A 20,816-nucleotide genomic window follows, 5' to 3' on the forward strand; every position below is an offset into this window, starting at 1 on the left:
CCACCCCTACACTAAATAAGTTGTATTCTCAGAGCAATCAGTTTTAAGAGTCAGGAGTCTACTGTGTCGCAATATGATCTTGGACCACCATAATCTATTTAGAAGTTGTTAAATGCAGATCAGCTTTATATTTATAGATCTGCATTGTTTTCTGTGTTTGGCACTTGTTCTGAAAACTGTGAGAACATGTATATATTTTTATTTCAGTTGCACTCCCCAAGATACACCAGCGATATGACTTGGATATTGATGCTAGTATGGCAAAGGTAAGCTCCAATATGATGACAGTGCACATTTTGTTTATTCATTTGAACCCCACATCAATCCTTGAGGGTATTATGTGACCTAAACATGCACTCTTCACTGTGTGGGCCTGACATCTGTGACACAGGTTTAATGATAGACTGTGTGCCATTGAGCAATTATTCATAAATGTAAGGCTGAGATATCAAATTATGTGATTTCAATGTAATTCATCAACGAATTTAAAACCGGGAGTTTTTATATTGTTGTGTACATGAATAAGCAACTGTTTACTTTGTTTGTAAATGTATGCAATTAATTAATATTTGTGTAAAAGCTTCACACCACAAACACGATTGTGCCTGGAGTTAGCATCTCACTAGTGTGCTGAAGGCGTGAATGATCAGCAGCCATGGTTGGCCTAAGAGGCAGGCACTATGCTTCCAGTTTGAACACCCATGCAACCTGTGTCCCTCCCTGTCTCCGGCTTTCTTCCTCTCTCTTTTATATGTCTCATTAAAGTTCAAAAACCGAATAACAGTATATTGAATGATTTAAGATTTGTACTGCAACATAGGAAGAGATTGCATTATTTATACTGACTGTTTGTTTTACATCAGGCTGTAACAGGAGTAGTATGCTACGCCTGCAGGGTTGCTGCTTCTTTACTGCTGTATCAGGAGTTAATTCGAAAGGGAATACGATGGTTAACGTGAGTAACGAACAAATGAAATTTTCTTATATATCTGACTACTAACTTTACTGGGTCATGTTGAGTATCACTCATAAGGAATTTGTTTTCTGTCTCTTTTCTGTTCTTCTGTTCATCTACACTACACTGAGTCTTTGTTTCTACAATTACATTTGGTGGGATTGGTGGTTAATTTTTATATTTAGATATCGGGTCTTTGTTCTGGTGTCTATGTATGCATGCCATGGTAAATGGTCAATCCATAGAAACTTATCACTGAAGAAACCAAGTTTAAAAACAATTATGAGCATTGAGAACTCCACGAGTTATGTTGTGTGCGCTTCTAACCATCACTGGTGCTTTTCAGTGGGTTTATCGTTTCTGCCAGTGCCACAGCTCTGCTTTTCATGGTGTTTTCTCAGTGATTTTCATATGCTTTGCTATGATTTTCTTAATTTTCAACTCCTGTTGCTCATGGCCTGTGACCATGAGCAGCAGGAGTTTGGCGAGGGCCTGCCCCCAGAACCTCTACCCAACACACCCTGATTGCCTAACACCTGCTGCCCCCGACCTTGCCCAGCGGAATTTGATTTCAAGGCAAATCGACTTCGACTCTAGAGTCTGAGACAAAATAGTGGTCAAATCCAGTACTTGAAATAGCTGCTAGTGAGCTTGTGAGATGTGTACCAAAAACAGTGCTTTTGTCTCAGGGTGCCTTATATGTTCCATACATCTAGATTACACCCACAACCGACATGGTTCCGGTCACCTTTGAGTCAGTGCGACAGAGTTTCAAGATGGCTACAAAAAACATTTTAGCTCTCTAATCCAGTCCATCTCATTAAATTCAAAATGTGATTGACAGGACTGACTCGCAAGTATAAAATGGCAGAGATATATAAAAGCATTAACTCAGTAAATCCTACTTTGCACCTTTTTTTTTAATTCCGATATCTCAAAAACATCTAAACAGATACATTTTTTTTTCCTCTCGACTGATGATCACAAAATTTTGCATGCCAAAACGTAGCTGAGTTTTCAAGTTTCCTTCACATCTGAAAATTAAGGTCAAAATGTATAGGCAAATAAAAAAATAACTTTTCAATGGAAGTTGCGGCTAAACCATAACTACACAGTGACGACCACCACTGTGTAAAGAGATTTCTAACACCATTTCCCATGAATGCGGACAGCAAAGCTGCAGGTCACTGTGATAGAGAAACCTTTCATGCAAAGTATTGAAGGAAAGACAGGGGATAACTAGTTGACTCCAGTGTGTGATTTTCCAACGCAGTGGAGAATGAGATCGATGAGCAGCAGTTTAAAAATTAATTTTTGGGTAAATAGAAATAAAACCAGAGGAAAAGAGCATTGTGATTATGTGCATGCCTATGATAGTTGAAAACACCAATAAACTGTAGTTTCTGTTGAGGTTCACATACAGAATCCTGATTAGGAAAAAACGTAGGAAATTATGCTTTTAGACATTGTAGCGTGTAGGTCTCAGTTTCTGCTTTTAATTTTGTTATGGGATTAAGTCTTCCTTACAGTAGTCATCGAGTACTGGGCCATTTTAGTATAAACCTCTATCAAAGTCTTTAGGAAATCCTTTTAGAATGTTCTATATTGATTTGCTTGAAATGTTCCCATTTGTACAGTGACTTTTGAATCCCTTTTCATAAACGGCCTATCCGTAGTTTGCACTTTGAAATCATTACCTTATCTCTCCCCTTTTGCTACTTAAAAAACTATGTGGGATTTGTTTTGTTCCCCTTACCAATTCAAATTTCTTTAAGTAGCATTGCATGCTTGATAGTCCGTTTACTCTATGCATTTGTATTTCATTGTTTTAATGATTGCAGCATTCTTTAATTCCCAGTAGCATTCTTTAAGCTGATTTTACCATTTACTCGATATTAACAATCTAGGTTTTAGTATCGTGATTGAGGTTCAATGTACAATTAACAATTTGTGTTTTTTTATAAAGAGGTGATTTTTAGGATAATATTTTCATTTTCCTTTTTCAAGTGAAATAATCAAGGAAGATTACAATGAAACGGTGCACAAAAAAACTGAAATGACTCTTAACTTGGACTTTTGTAACAGAAGTATAGATAAAGCTGCAAAACTGTAAGTAACTTTAGGTTGCAGAAAATATCCACATTGTCTGTACAAGTAATCGCTTTTGTCTTTTTAGGTCCAACACGCGTATTTACCATATTTTTTTCAATATTTACGATTTTATTCCTCATTGTGACCATTTTTGCTCAAAACCACATTTCTTTCAATTACGCCACAATACCTCTGCATAAATCCCTTTATATGGGGCAAGCGTTTACATATTTTGTCAACCAAATGGCAGGGTGTGAAGACATTTAAAGTTATCGCTGCTAAGGATGCCCTAAAATAGTTTAACGTTAGTGAATGGTGGCCTGATCAGTTCCTTATAATTTGGGTTTAGACTGCTTGGTTCCAGAAAGATCACAAAGCAAGAGGCTGATAGCACTATTGTATGGATGTCACCAAAGCCTATAGAACTAGTGTTCCATGTTTTATTTCCTTCCTGTATACATTGCCAAGGACTTTGTTTAAGTTGTTGCTGCTGATCACCTTTTACATGAATAGATGTTTCTGGGCTGTATGGGCAGATTCATTATCTGAATAGAGTAGTTTCTCACTCTCAGTGGCTCTCTCTTTGGCAGCAGAGATTCCCTGAATTAGTCAGTCCCCCATCTTGGGCATTTGTTTCAAGTTTAGTGGAGCAAGTATGTTGAGGTGGATACTTCTTACCCAATCACGAGTGGCACAATGTTGCTACACCCTATATTACCAGGTGTGGGCACACAAGGCGCTGTGTTGCAAGGTGCAGGTCTGTGATCAGTAAATGTATGTGCAGGTCCATGGCAGGCAGAGCACATAAGCATAACTCAGCTCTCACCCTACCTCTTGCAGTACCGAGTAGCATGCGAGGTTCTACCTCAGCAGTCCTTGAACTTGTCTTGCTACTCACACCTCTTAGACCCTGAGAACTATAGCTTTCACTCTTTAGGTCCAGAATCAATAATCCCAATCTTCTTCAGTTGGTCCAGAAAAAACAACTTGTTGGTTTGATGGGGGCTTACTTATTCATTTTGCAGTTGTTTCGAGAAGTACCGGGCTCTCTTTCAATTGTTTGCCTTTGAAATCATGACTGCAGCTGAGAGTATAATCAGTGCTTACCTTGTGCCAGTAGTTGGCATTAACACTTACTTCTTGGGATCAGGACTCTTGCCATGTCATTCAAAGGCAGAAGTCCTGATCATGTCTCACCAAAGCGCAGATGTGCAGGACTCAAATCACGTCATCCGACATTCACTTCCATTAAATATGCCATTCCTGAGTGGGGCAAGGGAGAATTGTGGAATGTCACAGCTTCATCAAGGGATATGGGATGAATCTCGTCGCATGGCTTATTATATGGGTGCCCTGTCACTGCTTTGGGCCTTGTGGCAATGGTGATATTCTTTCATTGGACCTTGTTTGCTTCCCAGCAGGGACAGAGTTGGTCGAATTGTGATCTACCCACCTCTCTGCCTTAGCCAAGAGTTCAAGTAGAAGGGGCTATTTAAGACATTAAGAAAAAATTGAGGGACACTGCAAAGTTTCCCTAGTTCCATTTTCGCATTCACAAAGGTGTACCTGTTGCAGCTTTGAACTAGACAGTTTCTCTGTGGTCTGTGATGTTGACCACAGAGGACAGTGGCAGGAGATCTTTGCTTGTTTCCTCTTAACAGTTACGTATAGAACACTGTGAGCTGCCTGCATTATTTGACAGGTCATTGATGACTGGCACAGAGACTGTTGTCTCTGCACACTGTTTGCAATTGTGACAATCAGTCTGTAGTTCAAAGACTCTGAGTGTTGATTTTGGGGAGGAGACCGTGAACTGAGCAGCCTTCCGAATCCCACTGATGCTGGGCTTTGAAGGTTTCCCCACTCCATCGTGAATTTCCTATTATAAATGCATAATGATGTACCTTTCAAACTATCCCTTATCTCGATTCTAAGCAACTGTTATGTCATCATTTTTACTTACATTTGTGTGACTGTTTCATTTCAGTCTGGGTCTCCCTTTTCTTGAACTCTGTGGACAAGTCATAGAGTTATATGAGTTACATAAACATACACATCTATACTTAAGAATGTTTATTATCTTCATGCCGATTTTTTCTCCTGTTCAAAATGAGAAGCTCAAGACCCCTCAAAAAACGCATATGAAATGCACATTTGCTCTTATCTGACAGCAGTAAAAACAAGGCTCACATTTAAATCAGTGAGATTAAATGGAGACATCAACATTACCACTTTATATTTCCAAGATATTTATTAGCCCAACTGCTTCTAATCTCATTTAAAACTGAAAATAACCTTAGTCATTTTTTTGATACTTTTCATTTAAATGCTTCACATTCTTGCAGTCTGGCATATTGCAGTGAGTAGCAAAATGTCTGACAAGCCTGTCAACTGGCACTGCGATGCTTTAAGAGTGCTTTATCGTCGTACAACTGTAAACACTTAGTTTAAGTAATGTTAATTTTACAAGAAAGCATGCATTTTAAATCTAAAAATGTTTTTTTTTTAGAAAAGTGGTTATTCATTATATTATTTTCTACTAACTGCTTTCGTATACACAGATTTGCAAACCTAATCCAGATAAATGTGGAAGCATCCGAATTTGATGATATTTCAGATATTCACACCAAATTTCGCCGGGTAAGATCTTTTTGGGTGTTTAGTACTTTTGAAAATTGTATTCAGTTAAAAGAAATAAGGATTATAAATTGTTTAACTTAAGTTCACACATTGCACACAAGTTTTGGGGAGTGACACATCTGGCCTGATTCACTTGGTGTAATTCAAATTTGGCTTGAGGAAATACATAATTCATAAATTAGATCAGGTTTTCATAAAGATCGTAACGATTCTTAGGTTTGTTTTCTTGGAGGTAACACTAAATGGCTCTTCTGTAATAGTTGGATTGCCCTTCAAAGAACAAATGCTCTGTAATAGTGTTAAAGGTCTTTCTGTTTTGTAATGGATAAAAAAACGCACAACCTTCCCGTCTCAAAATCCCAATAATCTTAAAAGGGTGTTGTTTTTTTCTCGTCTGCCGTCTAGTGATTTGGCCATGTGAGAGAAGAGATTATGTCTATTGAATACATTCGTATTATCAGTCACTACTTTTAATAAAATGTTAAAGCCTGTATATTTATTTGTACAGGGATGGAGCCCCGATGTTTTTACTAACTCTGCTGGTCTCATGTACCATAAAGTCAGGCAATGGAAACATACAGGATGCACAATATTGAACATCATCTATCTAAAATATGAAACAGCTCGCTAATAACATGTAAAACAGAAGCCATAATAGGAAACATTGGCTGTCCTAATCAGTTTTCTCTTCCAGCCCTATTTTTCCAAATATATGTTTTACTCATTTGAAATTGACACTATCGCCCTCACACAAGAAATTACTGTTAACTTTAGATCCTGTATCTGTAGATTTATTCCTGATGACATTTAAAAGCCATGTCATTACTGTAGCTGCAGGACTTGGCCATTGATCATTGCAGTACATGACCAGAGTGAAATTATCAGTAAAAGGTAGTAGGCAGGTTTCAAGAGATGGTCTTTGGTTTTCTCTCTTATTTTCCGATTGAACTCCTTATCTGAACAATAGTTTCTATGACATTGCACTGTGTTGCTGTGGTAGTGCCCACAGGCTATTTGGATGGTTCCAACCTCTACCAATGACAATGGAAAAACCTTATGAGAAAAGCATTTAAACTAGTTATGGTCAAGAAATGGTCCATAGTCCCACATTATAGGCCATCCTAATTACTTTAGGATCATATGATTTTGATCAGCACCTCTAGTCTTTTTTTTTTTTCTAAAATCCATCTTTCTTGCAATTATGTTTTACCCAGTTGCAGTAAGCCTAGAATATTATTTTTGGATCCTCCGTTAATCACCTCAGCCTGGGATAAACATTCTCCCTAGTGTCTCATACCCAGATTTTCATATCAAACTAGTGATTCCAAATGACAAGAAGAAAACTTCTCCAGATTTCATCTCACTGCTTGTCCCTTCACATTATCAGTTTGCCATTACATCTTACAAATGACATAATATATAGAGTGGTTGACTCATGTACAGACGCCTCACTGTATTTCCTTAAGAATCTTTTATTTAATATCATCATGACCCTTTTCTCATTGGAGGAACTGTTCTTGGATGTGGTATAGGTGGCAATAGATTATCTCACACTGCAACCGTAATTACCTAGGGTTCACATATTTAAAGTTTAGAGTTTCAATGTCCGTCTCATTAGGAGTTATCAGACTATCTGGGAGGTAATGTTTTCAAGGGTGCTGAAGGACTTTGTTGACTGAAGGCCAATACTGGAATGGAATTATTCAGCAAATAGTCCTCCATCTCTGTCTTCTCAGTTTTCCTTCACCACGTCAATTGGTGAAGTGATTCAAAACTAAGGCAAAGATGTATATACAGTCTGCGATAAGCAAGGATTCCAGCCTCCGCTTATTCCTGGATACCCCATTCTCATCTCTTTTGCTTCAGCAATTAATTTCTTCCCACTTCAAATCCCTTAAAAAAGTTACTACATCCGCCCTTTGTGCAGTCCATGGAGTATTATATAACAATGAAAATGCTACACCCCGTCTGTTTGAAATTAAAAGCTCCCCTGCATAGCTCGGGAGAGTGAACACCCCTGCCCAACTTCCCCAGAGCAAGTTGCTTTATTTTGGATATTTGCCATCTGTGCACAGGTCAGTCATGAAGGTACACCGAGGACCAGCTGTGACACTGAGTAGAACCATAGCCGGGCTTTGTTCTCTGGAGTTGCACACCGTGTGCACTCTCCTTTACTGATCATGACTTCCGTCCAGTACACCAGGCTGTAGAATAGGCATTTTTGCTTTTTTTCACATGGAGAGGTTCCCACTAGCCCCTCCTATTTATATCTGTCTGCCAGTGCCCTACAACTGGGCTTTTCGCATCATCGATGTGGGACATGTCTGTGGCATGTACGTTTACCCTATGCTCATGTAGCAGGATGAGCACATAGTGTAGGTGCTTTGCTTGACTTCTTGCGGCCTAGGAATCCTTTTTAGGTTTTGCCTGGCGAAAAGATGCGCTCTGCGCATCTTTTTCGCGCAGGCGAAAACCTGATGAGAACTGTAGTGGGGTTTGGGTCGGCCCTCGTCATTTATTGGCTGGCTCCATAAATGGAGCCTAGCCATTGGACGAGGGGCCTGTCCGTCAATGCCGGACCAGATTCGGGGGCGTTCCCGAGATTCTTTGGCTTTTGCCGACGTCACGCTACGTCAGCCGAAAGCCGATTCTCGGGAACGCCCCCGAATCTGGTAAGGCACTAGTGGCACCCCGAGCGCTCGGCCGCCTCCTACTACGGTGCAAACGCTGCCTCCCTGATTGCCGCCGCTGCCCGGGGCCGAGAATAACTTGAGGATCTCGCCGGGGCCGCGGAGAGCAAGAACGAAGGAGGCTGCCCTCCCATTGGCTGAGGCGGTCGAGCCCCCTCAGTGCCGCCGCGCTAGGAGTGGTTATTGAGCCGCCACGTCATCGCTGGAGCCGCGCTGCGATTGGCCGCAGCTTCGCCACCATCGGAGGCTCGCCCTGAGAGCGGCGCATCCATCGGGAAACTTCGCCGCCCGCCTGCCTGAGCTAGAGACGGGCCGCCGCGCTGCCCGCGGCGACCCGGAAGTGACTAGCCGGCCGGCCAATCCTAGCGCGGCCGGCCGGAAGTGCCCGCCCCCCCCCCAGCCCGGGGGAAGAAGGAAGACGGCAGCCCAGGAGGAGAAGAAGTATGGCGGGGCTCCCGTGGCCTGGAGGGAGCCCCGGGAGAAGCGGAGGACGTTGCCGGTCTCCCATGCTGAAGAGGGAGACCGGAGAAGTGCCCAGGAGATTGCCGCCATCGCAAGGAGCCCCCGCCAGGACGGCGGCCCAGGAGAAGAAGTATGGCGGTCCACGCGGGGCTCCAGTGGCCTGGAGGGAGCCCCGGGAGAAGCGGAGGACGTTGCCGGTCTCCCATGCCGAAGAGGGAGACCGGAGAAGTGCCCAGGAGATTGCCGCCGTCGCAAGGAGCCCCCACCAGAGTGCCCGGTAAGTTAAATGGGCTACCGAGCGCAGCAGCACCACCACCAGAGGCTTGGGGCTCGGAGCCGCACCATGGTGGACCTGGGCGGCTGCCCCAGGAAACACCTCTGCGAGCCCCTGCTGCCCCCCGCCCTGCTCTGCTGGGCCCTGCTGCTGCTCTGCCAGCATTTGTATGGGCACAATACTCACATTCCGAGATAGCACACTTGGTAAGAGTACCAAGATGAGAAGAGCGTGGAGAAATCGGTCGGTCTGCTTAAGGGATTTGATCTATATATGGATGAAACAGAATCAAGTTGACTCATAGTTCAAGATTTAGGTTTCTTGTACAGGGAGTGCTTTATTTACTTCTTTATTTTAGTTAACATACTGTACATTTCTTCATAAATATACACTTGAAAACCTACAATAATATTTAAAATTTAAAATAATCAATCGATAACAGATCTAGTCGTCAACAACCCTCGTAATCACACTATGTATTTTCTCCTGTGTCTGCAAATCCCTCTCTCCTGATTGGTCACATTAACTTTGATCGTTGGGCATCTAAAAAGAATAAATTGCACATATTCTATCTCCTGTCACACAACCTACTCATCTAGTTTGCATACTTGAAAGCCACCCCAGAACCCTCAGTTTCACGAACTGGAATCAATCCCAGTGGGTACCAGGTACAATCATGTTGCTTCGACAGAGTGGGCCATTCAGAGCAGAGAACATGAAATAACTTCTCATGATTATATTTTTACAAGATGGTCAATGTTTGATGATGAGCCATAAAATAGCAACTTGTCTCATTTGCAATTTGCAGCATCCTCCAAGTTATACCCAAATCGCAAGACCCGATCAACCAAGGGTGTCTTACAACACCTAGTACTCCTTCACTGCTTGTTTGCCACCATGAGCCATAGTCTCTTTCAACTAGTAAACACGTAGGCGGCTATTGAGAATTTAATTGTATAAAGACAGGAGATGCTGCACCACCATTGTTGTACAAGAAGTGAGTCCCTTTTCAGATCGAATCAGGGCACAGCTGGTCTTGCGTTGCTTCTTTTCCAGTTCGGGGAGTACCCGTCCTGGCAGTTCAGGCTGGACTGTTCTTACTGATTTACATATAGCTGAGTCCAAAATGAAATGGCATGATGAGCAAAGAAGGAACGATAGATTGGGATGCAAGCATTCCTCCCATCATCTTTGGTGTGTTTATTTTTGGTTACTGGCATTAGTATTGTGCTCCCAAGGAATTACTTTTATGCATTTGGTCCTGTTTCCTAGTGGTAGATTAGATTAATAGGCGTTGGGTGTGATCAATAGTGGGGGTTGTGTAAGGTCATGAATATGGTTGGTGGGATGAGTAGATAGGATGGAGATGATTATGCACTGTAAGAGTGCAGGATATAGTCCCCAAAAGGGGGTGGTTGAAGGTTTTCAGCCAAGTTTACATTTTTATGCAGGGTGCCTCCGTGTGCCCCTGTTGCCTGCTTGTGCTGTGTGGGTGTGTGTGGAAGGCTCTGTGTGGTTGTGTGGAGGGCTCTGTGTGGCTGTGTGTGTGGGGGGCTCTGTGTGTGTTTGTGTGTGTCATTTGCGAGAGATAAAGCTAGTGGGATTGTAAATGACAATGCCATTTATTTATGTTAAAAAAAAACATAAATAAAAATAATGTCAAGAGCAATGCCAATAGCTCTAACTTTAACAAAGGCAAAACCATTGCATTGTAAATGCTTGTTAGATCTCCTTATGAGAATAGTACAATTATTAACAGTTTTATTCAGATTTTGAGATGTAACTATATAAAATCAATGCAACAGCCAGTCAATAGACCTTAATGCCCAACTAGGGTGTCAAACTGGATCAAAGCTTCATCCTGGAAAAGGTCACCCATATAAGGAATCCCTGAGATCTCCCATGTCTCATATTTTTTTACTGTTACACTCCTCCTAAAGGTGTGCATGCATTTAAGTGAATTCCCTGTGTATATGCTGGGACGCGTACATTTTGGGTGCTGCAATAACTAAAGTGAGCGATGCGCAGTAGCTTATTTGAGTGTCTTTGCAAGAGAGATTTGGGTAAAAACATTCCTTGAATCATACTTAATGTGTCTCACTTATAATTGGCTTCTCCCGAAAATAAATGGCTGCCAGCAGACGGGCCATTGAAGTTGCACAGCAAGATAAAAATGCTCAAAATCTGGAGCATTTAAGTCTCCTTTTTCCATGGGGTGCATCAATATACCTCATGCAACCTGGTGTCTAACAGTATTCCATATTAAATCGCCCATCATTTTTTTAAAACATATTTTATTAGTTGCATGATGACAAAGTGCAAATTACAATACAGGTCACAGCCATAATATTCCAAGTCGTGTTCCAGAACTTTCCGTTACATCTGCACAAGAGTAATCAATTATTACAGCAGTTCCTTGTTACAATTGTAGCATAGTGATCTGCCCAAGCCCCGAATACATTCTTCAGCATGTACCTCAATTTACTTACTAATCTATTTCTAATCCCAACTGAAAACCCACCCCCCTCCTTCTCCACTGGTGTGTATCACATCAAGCACAAAAAATATAACACACATTTTGTGATCTAGCTGCATTCCAAGTGTACCCGTGATGGCCATGCAAGGGGCCTCTGTTAGTAATATCACTGTAATGTAAATTGCAATTTATGAAGCGCATAAATCACCCTAAGGTCTCAGAGCGCTGGCAGGTCCACTAGGCAGAGGAGAAAGAGGGCAGGTAGTTAGTAGAGCCAAGTTTGCAGTTTTTTACGAAATCTCATATGATTGGGTTCTGTCCTCAGACACAGAGGGAGGGCATTCCAGGCCTCAGGAGCGGTTTTACTAAAGGCCCTGTCTCCATTTCTGACGGTTCGAACCTTGGGAACGGTTCGAAGTAGCTGGTTGGAGGATCTAAGAGTTTGGGCCCTGTTGTGAGATTTAAGTTTGTTTTCCAGATATAATGGTCCTTGTCCGTGGATGGTTTTATGGACTAGGCAGCATAATTTGAATTTTATGCGTTTTTTGACAGGAAGCCAGTGCAGTGTTTTAAGGCATGACAGAGAAGGCGATCGGGAAGGAAGGTTGGGCACCAATCTGGCCGCAGTGTTTTGTAAAACCTGGAGTTTTGCCAAAAGATTTTCATTAATAGAGGCTAACAGGGCATTCCCGTAGTCAATCCGGCTTATGATGAGACCTTGAACTAAAGGCATACGGGAAGAAAGGGGGATCCATTTGAAATTTTTCTTTAGGCTTCTCATGATTCCAAAGCAGGTGCCAGCTTTATTGATATGTTCAGCCATGGACATCCTGTTGTCCACTGTGACCCCTAAGTTCCTGACTAACGTCTTAGGAGCGGGGCACACACCAAGGGTGGTTGGCCACCAATCGTCTGACCAGATCCTGTCTGCCTTTCCAAAAAGTACAATCTCAGTTTTACTAGCATTTAGCATCAAAAAATTGCTAATCATCCAGTCGTGTATTACAATCATGAATTTTTGGAATCTTAGTTTGGTCTCAGCAGGATCTGGACCGATGGTAACCAATAGCTGGGTGTCGTCAGCATATGATACAGTTCCGAAGCCGTAGGCTCGGATTACTTTGGCCAATGGGGACACATATAGATTAAAAAGTGTAGGGCTCAATATTGATCCCTGAGGTACGCCTTTGTCATTTTCTTGATAGTCCGAGGAATATTTTCCCACTCGGACCCTAGAGCGCCTGTTAGACAGATAGCTTTTTTAGCCAACGCAGTGCGGGGCCCACGACACCAATCTCTGCGAGACTTTCTATCAAGATGTGATGCGAGATGGTGTCGAAGGTCGCCGACAAATCAAGCAGTATTGCGGACTGCCCTACATCCAAAGTCATCCTGGTTTTGTCTACTATTTCGAGCAAGGCATTCTCGGTACTGTGAAACGCCCGAAAGCCAGATTGGGTGGAATCCAGGAGCTTGTTCGTCTCCAGATATGAGCCTAATTGCTTGTTTATCAGGGATTCTATTATCTTCCCAAAAAGTGGCAGAAGAGAAATGGGCCGATAATTTGAGAGTTGTTTTGCATCAGCTGAGGGCTTTTTCAAGATTGGTCTGATTATAGCCTCCTTCCAGTGCATAGGTACCGAGGCGTGGGACAGAGAGCGATTCAAAATTTTTGTTAACACAGAAATTAGAGCGGGAGCAATTTTTTCTAAGATCTGAGAGGACGCTGGGTCATTTGGGGAACCTGACTTTATCTTGTGTAGAGCAATGTCTACTTCAATTTCCGAAAAAGGTTGGAATTCTCTAAGAGCAATGTCTGGAAGATCAGATTCTTTGTTCATTTTAACTAGTGGGGATATTGTCTGGACGGGAGGAGTTGGTTGGGGAAAGGATTTGTGGATGTCATTAATTTTGTCGTGAAAATAGGAGGATACAGAGTTGACCCATTCCTGAGAGACCATGGGGGTAGGCTGACAGGCCGAAGGATGAGTAAATTCTTTGATTATTTTGAATAATTCTTTCTGTGAATTTGCTGCCTGATGGATCTTATGACCCCAGTAGTCCTTTTTTGCTTTGGCTATTTCTGTCATATAAAGTCTATGTATGTGTTTGTATTGTTGTTTGTCTAGATAATTTTTAGTTTTACGCCTGACGGAAAGTTTTATTTCTTCCAGGTTCGAAGTGAACCATGGGGAAATTTTGGAAAGAGGTTTAGATTCTTTCAGAGGTGCAATTGAATCTAAGGCTGAGGAGATCGCAGATTCAAGATCTATAGCTGCTTTGTTTGAATCAGTATTCATAGTAATGGGAGGAGGGACAAAATGGTCCGTGAAGGAGTCCAGATTAATCTTACTCCATGGTCTGCTCAGTCGTACTTCTTTACTACTTTCGACCTTTGTAGAGGTCACTGTGATATGGAATTTAATGACATAATGGTCCGACCAGAGAACTTGAAAGACTTGGCTAACTCCTATCCTAGGTGAATTTGTACATACTAGGTCTAATGAGTGGCCGGCACTATGGGTGGGCCCTGTCTCTAATAAATTTAGGCCCAAAGAATTAATACTAGAGGCAAGGTCCCTGGTGTGTGGGTCAGGGGTTCGTTCCATATGGTAATTAAAGTCTCCGAGTAAAAGAAACTTGTCTGAGGCAAGAACATGGGGTGCTATGGCTTCTATAAGTATATCAGCGAAGTGAGTTTTCACACCCGGGGGTCTGTAGACAAGAGCAACCTTAAATGCTTCGTTGTTTCCAGTTGTTATGGTTGTAATGGACATTTCACCCCATTTTTAGGGCTCGGGCCTACGTCACACGAAGTGGGGCGGGGCTTCCGAGCTCTAATGTTATAAAAAAAAAAAGTTCAGAAAGGGCTGTGGGCTGCCGCATTCCAGAAAGCGCGCGTTTTTTGCGTGTGGTATTCTGCCATGTGCATGGTAATTGGTCCAGGCAAGGCTGTGTTTAAGTAAGGCAGCACGCCATAGGGCTTTGGAATTTTTTCAATGTCCACTTCCTGCATAAAGTGTTCGGACACGCGCAGAATAATACATAAATCCTCAATTACCAGCTGTCCGAGGTGCCGGTAATTGAAGGCAGATGGTGCTGGGAGCGTGTGCACTGCTGTGTTTTTTTCCCTTGAGCTCTGTGTGCGCGCCGGCAAACCCGCGCCTGCTCTTTGACTGAGGTAGGCTAAACAAGCATTGGCAAAGCAAATAGGACTCTCCTATACAAAATCTGTTGGTTTTGTCAGGGATATGTTTAGCCATGTTGTACAGCAGCCTGGCTGCTATGCAGCACAGCTGAAAGTAAAAAAACGAACAAAGTGCTTTGATAAGCACTCGTGCCCACTCACCCGAACTCAAACTTTTAATGTCAAAATAGAAGATCACTTTAATTTACTGCCCTCATAACAGACCCCTTGCAGTAGCTCTCGTTGTCCTCTTACCAGATCCCTTGCATCTTCCCAGCTATTGCCAGATTCCTCACTCGCTCCCTGTCTCGTCACCATGACTCACTCTCTCCACCCTTTCATAAAAAAAACACTCCACCTCGCTTTCCTCTCACTGGGAGCCTCACATTTACTCTCACAGTCCGGTTACCAGATTCCTACTGCCGTTGTACCAGATCACACATTGTACTATCATTCAGTGTCCTATCATTAGAGACTTGCTTCAGGCAGAGTAGGGAGGGCAGAGTAGGGAGGGCAGAGTAGGGAGGGCAGAGTAGGGAGGGCAGAGTAGGGAGGGCAGAGTAGGGAGTGCAGAGTAGGGAGAGGAGAAGTGAGTAGTGAGTAGAGTAGTGAGTAGTGAGTAGAGTAGTGAGTAGAGTAGTGAGTAGAGTAGTGAGTAGTGAGTTGAGTAGTGAGTAGAGTAGTGAGTAGTGAGTAGAGTAGTGAGTAGTGAGTAGAGTAGTGAGTAGTGAGTAGAGAAGTGAGTAGAGTAGTGAGTAGAGTAGTGAGTAGTGAGTAGTGAGTTGAGTAGTGAGTAGAGTAGTGAGTAGTGAGTAGTGAGTAGAGTAGTGAGTAGTGAGTAGAGTAGTGAGTAGTGAGTGCAGAGTACTGAGTAGAGTAGTGAGTAGAGTAGTGAGTAGAGTGCAGAGTAGTGAGTAGTGAGTGCAGAGTAGTGAGTAGTGAGTGCAGAGTAGTGAGTAGAGCAGTGAGTAGAGCAGTGAGTAGAGTAGTGAGTAGTGCATGCAGAGTAGTGAGTAGAGTAGTGAGTAGAGTAGTGAGTAGAGTAGTGAGTAGAGTAGAGTAGTGAGTAGTGAGTGCAGAGTAGTGAGTAGAGTAGTGAGTAGAGTAGTGAGTAGAGTAGTGAGTAGTGAGTGCAGAGTAGTGAGTAGAGTAGTGAGTAGAGTAGTGAGTAGTGAGTGCAGAGTAGTGAGTAGAGTAGTGAGTAGAGTAGAGTAGTGAGTAGAGTAGTGAGGAGAGTAGTGAGTAGAGTAGTGAGTAGTGAGTAGAGTAGTGAGTAGTGAGTGCAGAGTAGTGAGTAGAGTAGTGAGTAGAGTAGTGAGTAGAGTAGTGAGTAGTGAGTGCAGAGTAGTGAATAGAGTAGTGAGTAGTGAGTGCAGAGTAGTGAGTAGTGAGTAGAGTAGTGAGTAGAGTAGTGAGTAGTGAGTAGAGTAGTGAGTAGAGTAGTGAGGTGAGTAGTGAGTAGAGTAGTGAGGTGAGTAGTGAGTAGAGTAGTGAGGTGAGTAGTGAGTAGAGTAGTGAGTAGAGTAGTGAGTAGTGAGTAGAGTAGTGAGTAGAGTAGTGAGTAGAGTAGTGAGTAGAGTAGTGAGTGCAGAGTAGTGAGTAGAGTAGTGAGTAGAGTAGTGAGTAGTGAGTGCAGAGTAGTGAGTAGAGTAGTGAGTAGAGTAGTGAGTAGAGTAGTGAGTAGTGAGTGCAGAGTAGTGAGTAGTGAGTAGAGTAGTGAGTAGAGTAGTGAGTAGAGTAGTGAGGTGAGTAGTGAGGTGAGTAGTGAGTAGAGTATTGAGGTGAGTAGTGAGGTGAGTAGAGTAGTGAGTAGTGAGTGCAGAGTAGTGAGTAGTGAGGTGAGTAGTGAGTAGTGTAGTGAGTAGAGTAGTGAGTAGAGTAGTGAGTAGAGTAGTGAGGTGAGTAGTGAGGTGAGTAGTGAGTAGAGTAGTGAGGTGAGTAGTGAGGTGAGTAGTGAGTAGAGTAGTGAGTAGTGAGGTGAGTAGTGAGTAGAGTAGTGAGTAGAGTAGAGAGTAGAGTAGAGAGTAGAGTAGAGAGTAGAGTAGTGAGTAGAGTAGTGAGTAGAGTAGTGAGTAGAGTAGTGAGTAGAGTAGTGTGTAGAGTAGTGTGTAGAGTAGTGAGTGCAGAGTAGTGAGTAGAGTAGTGAGTAGTGAGTGCAGAGTAGTGAGTAGTGAGTAGAGTAGTGAGTAGAGTAGTGAGTAGAGTAGTGTGCAGAGTAGCGAGTAGTGAGTGCAGAGTAGTGAGTAGTGAGTGCAGAGTAGTGAGTAGAGTAGTGAGTAGTGAGTAGTGAGTAGAGTAGTGAGTAGTGAGTAGAGTAGTGAGTAGAGTAGAGTAGTGAGTAGAGTAGTGAGTAGTGAGTAGAGTAGTGAGTAGAGTAGAGTAGTGAGTAGAGTAGTGAGCAGAGAGTGCAGAGTAGTGAGCAGTGAGTGCAGAGTAGTGAGCAGTGAGTGCAGAGTAGTGAGTAGAGTAGTGAGTAGAGAGTAGTGAGTAGAGTAGTGAGTAGTGAGTAGAGTAGTGAGTAGAGTAGTGAGTAGAGTAGTGAGTAGAGTAGTGAGTGCAGAGTAGTGAGTAGTGAGTGCAGAGTAGTGAGTAGAGTAGTGAGTAGAGTAGTGAGTAGAGTAGTGAGTAGAGAGTAGAGTAGTGAGTAGAGTAGTGAGTAGAGTAGAGTAGTGAGTAGAGTAGTGAGTAGAGTAGTGAGTAGAGTAGTGAGTAGTGAGTAGAGTAGTGAGTAGAATAGTGAGTAGAGTAGTGAGTAGAGTAGTGAGTGCAGAGTAGTGAGTAGTGAGTAGAGTAGTGAGTTGTGAGTGCAGAGTAGTGAGTAGAGTAGTGAGTAGAGTAGTGAGTAGAGTAGTGAGTAGAGTAGTGAGTAGAGTAGTGAGTAGAGTAGTGAGTAGTGAGTAGAGTAGTGAGTAGTGAGTGCAGAGTAGTGAGTAGTGAGTAGAGTAGTGAGTAGAGTAGTGAGTGCAGAGTAGTGAGTGCAGAGTAGTGAGTGCAGAGTAGTGAGTAGAGTAGTGAGTAGAGTAGTGAGTAGTGAGTGCAGAGTAGTGAGTAGAGTAGTGAGTAGTGAGCGCTTTCCTCTCACTGGGAGCCTCACATTTACTCTCACAGTCCGGTTACCAGATTCCTACTGCCGTTGTACCAGATCACTCATTGTACTATCATTCAGTGTCCTATCATTAGAGACTTGCTTCAGGCAGAGTAGGGAGGGCAGAGTAGGGAGGGCAGAGTAGGGAGGGCAGAGTAGGGAGGGCAGAGTAGGGAGGGCAGAGTAGGGAGGGCAGAGTAGGGAGGGCAGAGTAGGGAGAGGAGAAGTGAGTAGTGAGTAGAGTAGTGAGTAGTGAGTAGAGTAGTGAGTAGTGAGTAGAGTAGTGAGTAGAGTAGTGAGTAGAGTAGTGAGTAGAGTAGTGAGTAGTGAGTTGAGTAGTGAGTAGAGTAGTGAGTAGTGAGTAGAGTAGAGTAGTGAGTAGTGAGTGCAGAGTAGTGAGTAGAGTAGTGAGTAGAGTAGTGAGTAGAGTAGTGAGTAGTGAGTGCAGAGTAGTGAGTAGAGTAGTGAGTAGAGTAGTGAGTAGTGAGTGCAGAGTAGTGAGTAGAGTAGTGAGTAGAGTAGAGTAGTGAGTAGAGTAGTGAGGAGAGTAGTGAGTAGAGTAGTGAGGTGAGTAGAGTAGTGAGTAGTGAGTAGAGTAGTAAGTAGAGTAGTGAGTAGAGTAGTGAGTAGAGTAGTGTGTAGTGAGTGCAGAGTAGTGAGTAGTGAGTAGAGTAGTGAGTAGTGAGTGCAGAGTAGTGAGTAGAGTAGTGAGTAGAGTAGTGAGTAGAGTAGTGAGTAGTGAGTGCAGAGTAGTGAATAGAGTAGTGAGTAGTGAGTGCAGAGTAGTGAGTAGTGAGTAGAGTAGTGAGTAGAGTAGTGAGTAGAGTAGTGAGTAGTGAGTAGAGTAGTGAGTAGAGTAGTGAGTAGAGTAGTGAGGTGAGTAGTGAGTAGAGTAGTGAGGTGAGTAGTGAGTAGAGTAGTGAGGTGAGTAGTGAGTAGAGTAGTGAGTAGAGTAGTGAGTAGTGAGTAGAGTAGTGAGTAGAGTAGTGAGTAGAGTAGTGAGTAGAGTAGTGAGTGCAGAGTAGTGAGTAGAGTAGTGAGTAGAGTAGTGAGTAGTGAGTGCAGAGTAGTGAGTGCAGAGTAGTGAGTAGAGTAGTGAGTAGAGTAGTGAGTAGTGAGTGCAGAGTAGTGAGTAGTGAGTAGAGTAGTGAGTAGAGTAGTGAGTAGAGTAGTGAGGTGAGTAGTGAGTAGAGTATTGAGGTGAGTAGTGAGGTGAGTAGAGTAGTGAGTAGTGAGTGCAGAGTAGTGAGTAGTGAGGTGAGTAGTGAGTAGTGTAGTGAGTAGAGTAGTGAGTAGAGTAGTGAGTAGAGTAGTGAGGTGAGTAGTGAGGTGAGTAGTGAGTAGAGTAGTGAGGTGAGTAGTGAGGTGAGTAGTGAGTAGAGTAGTGAGTAGTGAGGTGAGTAGTGAGTAGAGTAGTGAGTAGAGTAGAGAGTAGAGTAGAGAGTAGAGTAGAGAGTAGAGTAGTGAGTAGAGTAGTGAGTAGAGTAGTGAGTAGAGTAGTGAGTAGAGTAGTGTGTAGAGTAGTGTGTAGAGTAGTGAGTGCAGAGTAGTGAGTAGAGTAGTGAGTAGTGAGTGCAGAGTAGTGAGTAGTGAGTAGAGTAGTGAGTAGAGTAGTGTGCAGAGTAGCGAGTAGTGAGTGCAGAGTAGTGAGTAGTGAGTGCAGAGTAGTGAGTAGAGTAGTGAGTAGTGAGTAGTGAGTAGAGTAGTGAGTAGTGAGTAGAGTAGTGAGTAGAGTAGAGTAGTGAGTAGAGTAGTGAGTAGTGAGTAGAGTAGTGAGTAGAGTAGAGTAGTGAGTAGAGTAGTGAGCAGAGAGTGCAGAGTAGTGAGCAGTGAGTGCAGAGTAGTGAGCAGTGAGTGCAGAGTAGTGAGTAGAGTAGTGAGTAGAGAGTAGTGAGTAGAGTAGTGAGTAGTGAGTAGAGTAGTGAGTAGAGTAGTGAATAGAGTAGTGAGTAGAGTAGTGAGTAGAGTAGTGAGTGCAGAGTAGTGAGTAGTGAGTGCAGAGTAGTGAGTAGAGTAGTGAGTAGAGTAGTGAGTAGAGTAGTGAGTAGTGAGTAGAGTAGTGAGTAGAGTAGTGAGTAGAGTAGAGTAGTGAGTAGAGTAGTGAGTAGAGTAGTGAGTAGAGTAGTGAGTAGTGAGTAGAGTAGTGAGTAGAATAGTGAGTAGAGTAGTGAGTAGAGTAGTGAGTGCAGAGTAGTGAGTAGTGAGTAGAGTAGTGAGTTGTGAGTGCAGAGTAGTGAGTAGAGTAGTGAGTAGAGTAGTGAGTAGAGTAGTGAGTAGAGTAGTGAGTAGTGAGTAGAGTAGTGAGTAGTGAGTGCAGAGTAGTGAGTAGTGAGTAGAGTAGTGAGTAGAGTAGTGAGTGCAGAGTAGTGAGTGCAGAGTAGTGAGTGCAGAGTAGTGAGTAGAGTAGTGAGTAGAGTAGTGAGTAGTGAGTGCAGAGTAGTGAGTAGAGTAGTGAGTAGTGAGCGCTTTCCTCTCACTGGGAGCCTCACATTTACTCTCAAAGTCCGGTTACCAGATTCCTACTGCCGTTGTACCAGATCACTCATTGTACTATCATTCAGTGTCCTATCATTAGAGACTTGCTTCAGGCAGAGTAGGGAGGGCAGAGTAGGGAGGGCAGAGTAGGGAGGGCAGAGTAGGGAGGGCAGAGTAGGGAGGGCAGAGTAGGGAGGGCAGAGTAGGGAGGGCAGAGTAGGGAGAGGAGAAGTGAGTAGTGAGTAGAGTAGTGAGTAGTGAGTAGAGTAGTGAGTAGTGAGTAGAGTAGTGAGTAGAGTAGTGAGTAGAGTAGTGAGTAGTGAGTTGAGTAGTGAGTAGAGTAGTGAGTAGTGAGTAGAGTAGTGAGTAGAGTAGTGAGTAGAGTAGTGAGTAGAGTAGTGAGTAGTGAGTTGAGTAGTGAGTAGATTAGTGAGTAGTGAGTAGAGTAGTGAGTAGAGTAGTGAGTAGAGTAGTGAGTAGA

General features: G+C 43.1%; 1 protein-coding gene across 3 annotated transcripts in view; it reads left to right on the forward strand.

Moving 5' to 3' along the window:
* TBK1 (TANK binding kinase 1) overlaps positions 1-20,816 on the forward strand; it is a 428,747-nt gene that overhangs the window by 254,914 nt on the left and 153,017 nt on the right. For all 3 annotated transcript variants that reach the window (XM_078676127.1, XM_078676137.1, XM_078676146.1), the window contains exons 10-13: positions 208-266; positions 864-955; positions 2,963-3,064; positions 5,608-5,686. In XM_078676127.1, coding sequence (XP_078532253.1) covers positions 208-266; positions 864-955; positions 2,963-3,064; positions 5,608-5,686 — 332 coding nt within the window. The remainder of the gene's footprint in view (positions 1-207; positions 267-863; positions 956-2,962; positions 3,065-5,607; positions 5,687-20,816) is intronic.

The sequence above is a fragment of the Lissotriton helveticus genome, chromosome 1_1 (assembly GCF_964261635.1).
Source record: "Lissotriton helveticus chromosome 1_1, aLisHel1.1, whole genome shotgun sequence".
NCBI classification, from domain to species: domain Eukaryota; kingdom Metazoa; phylum Chordata; class Amphibia; order Caudata; family Salamandridae; genus Lissotriton; species Lissotriton helveticus.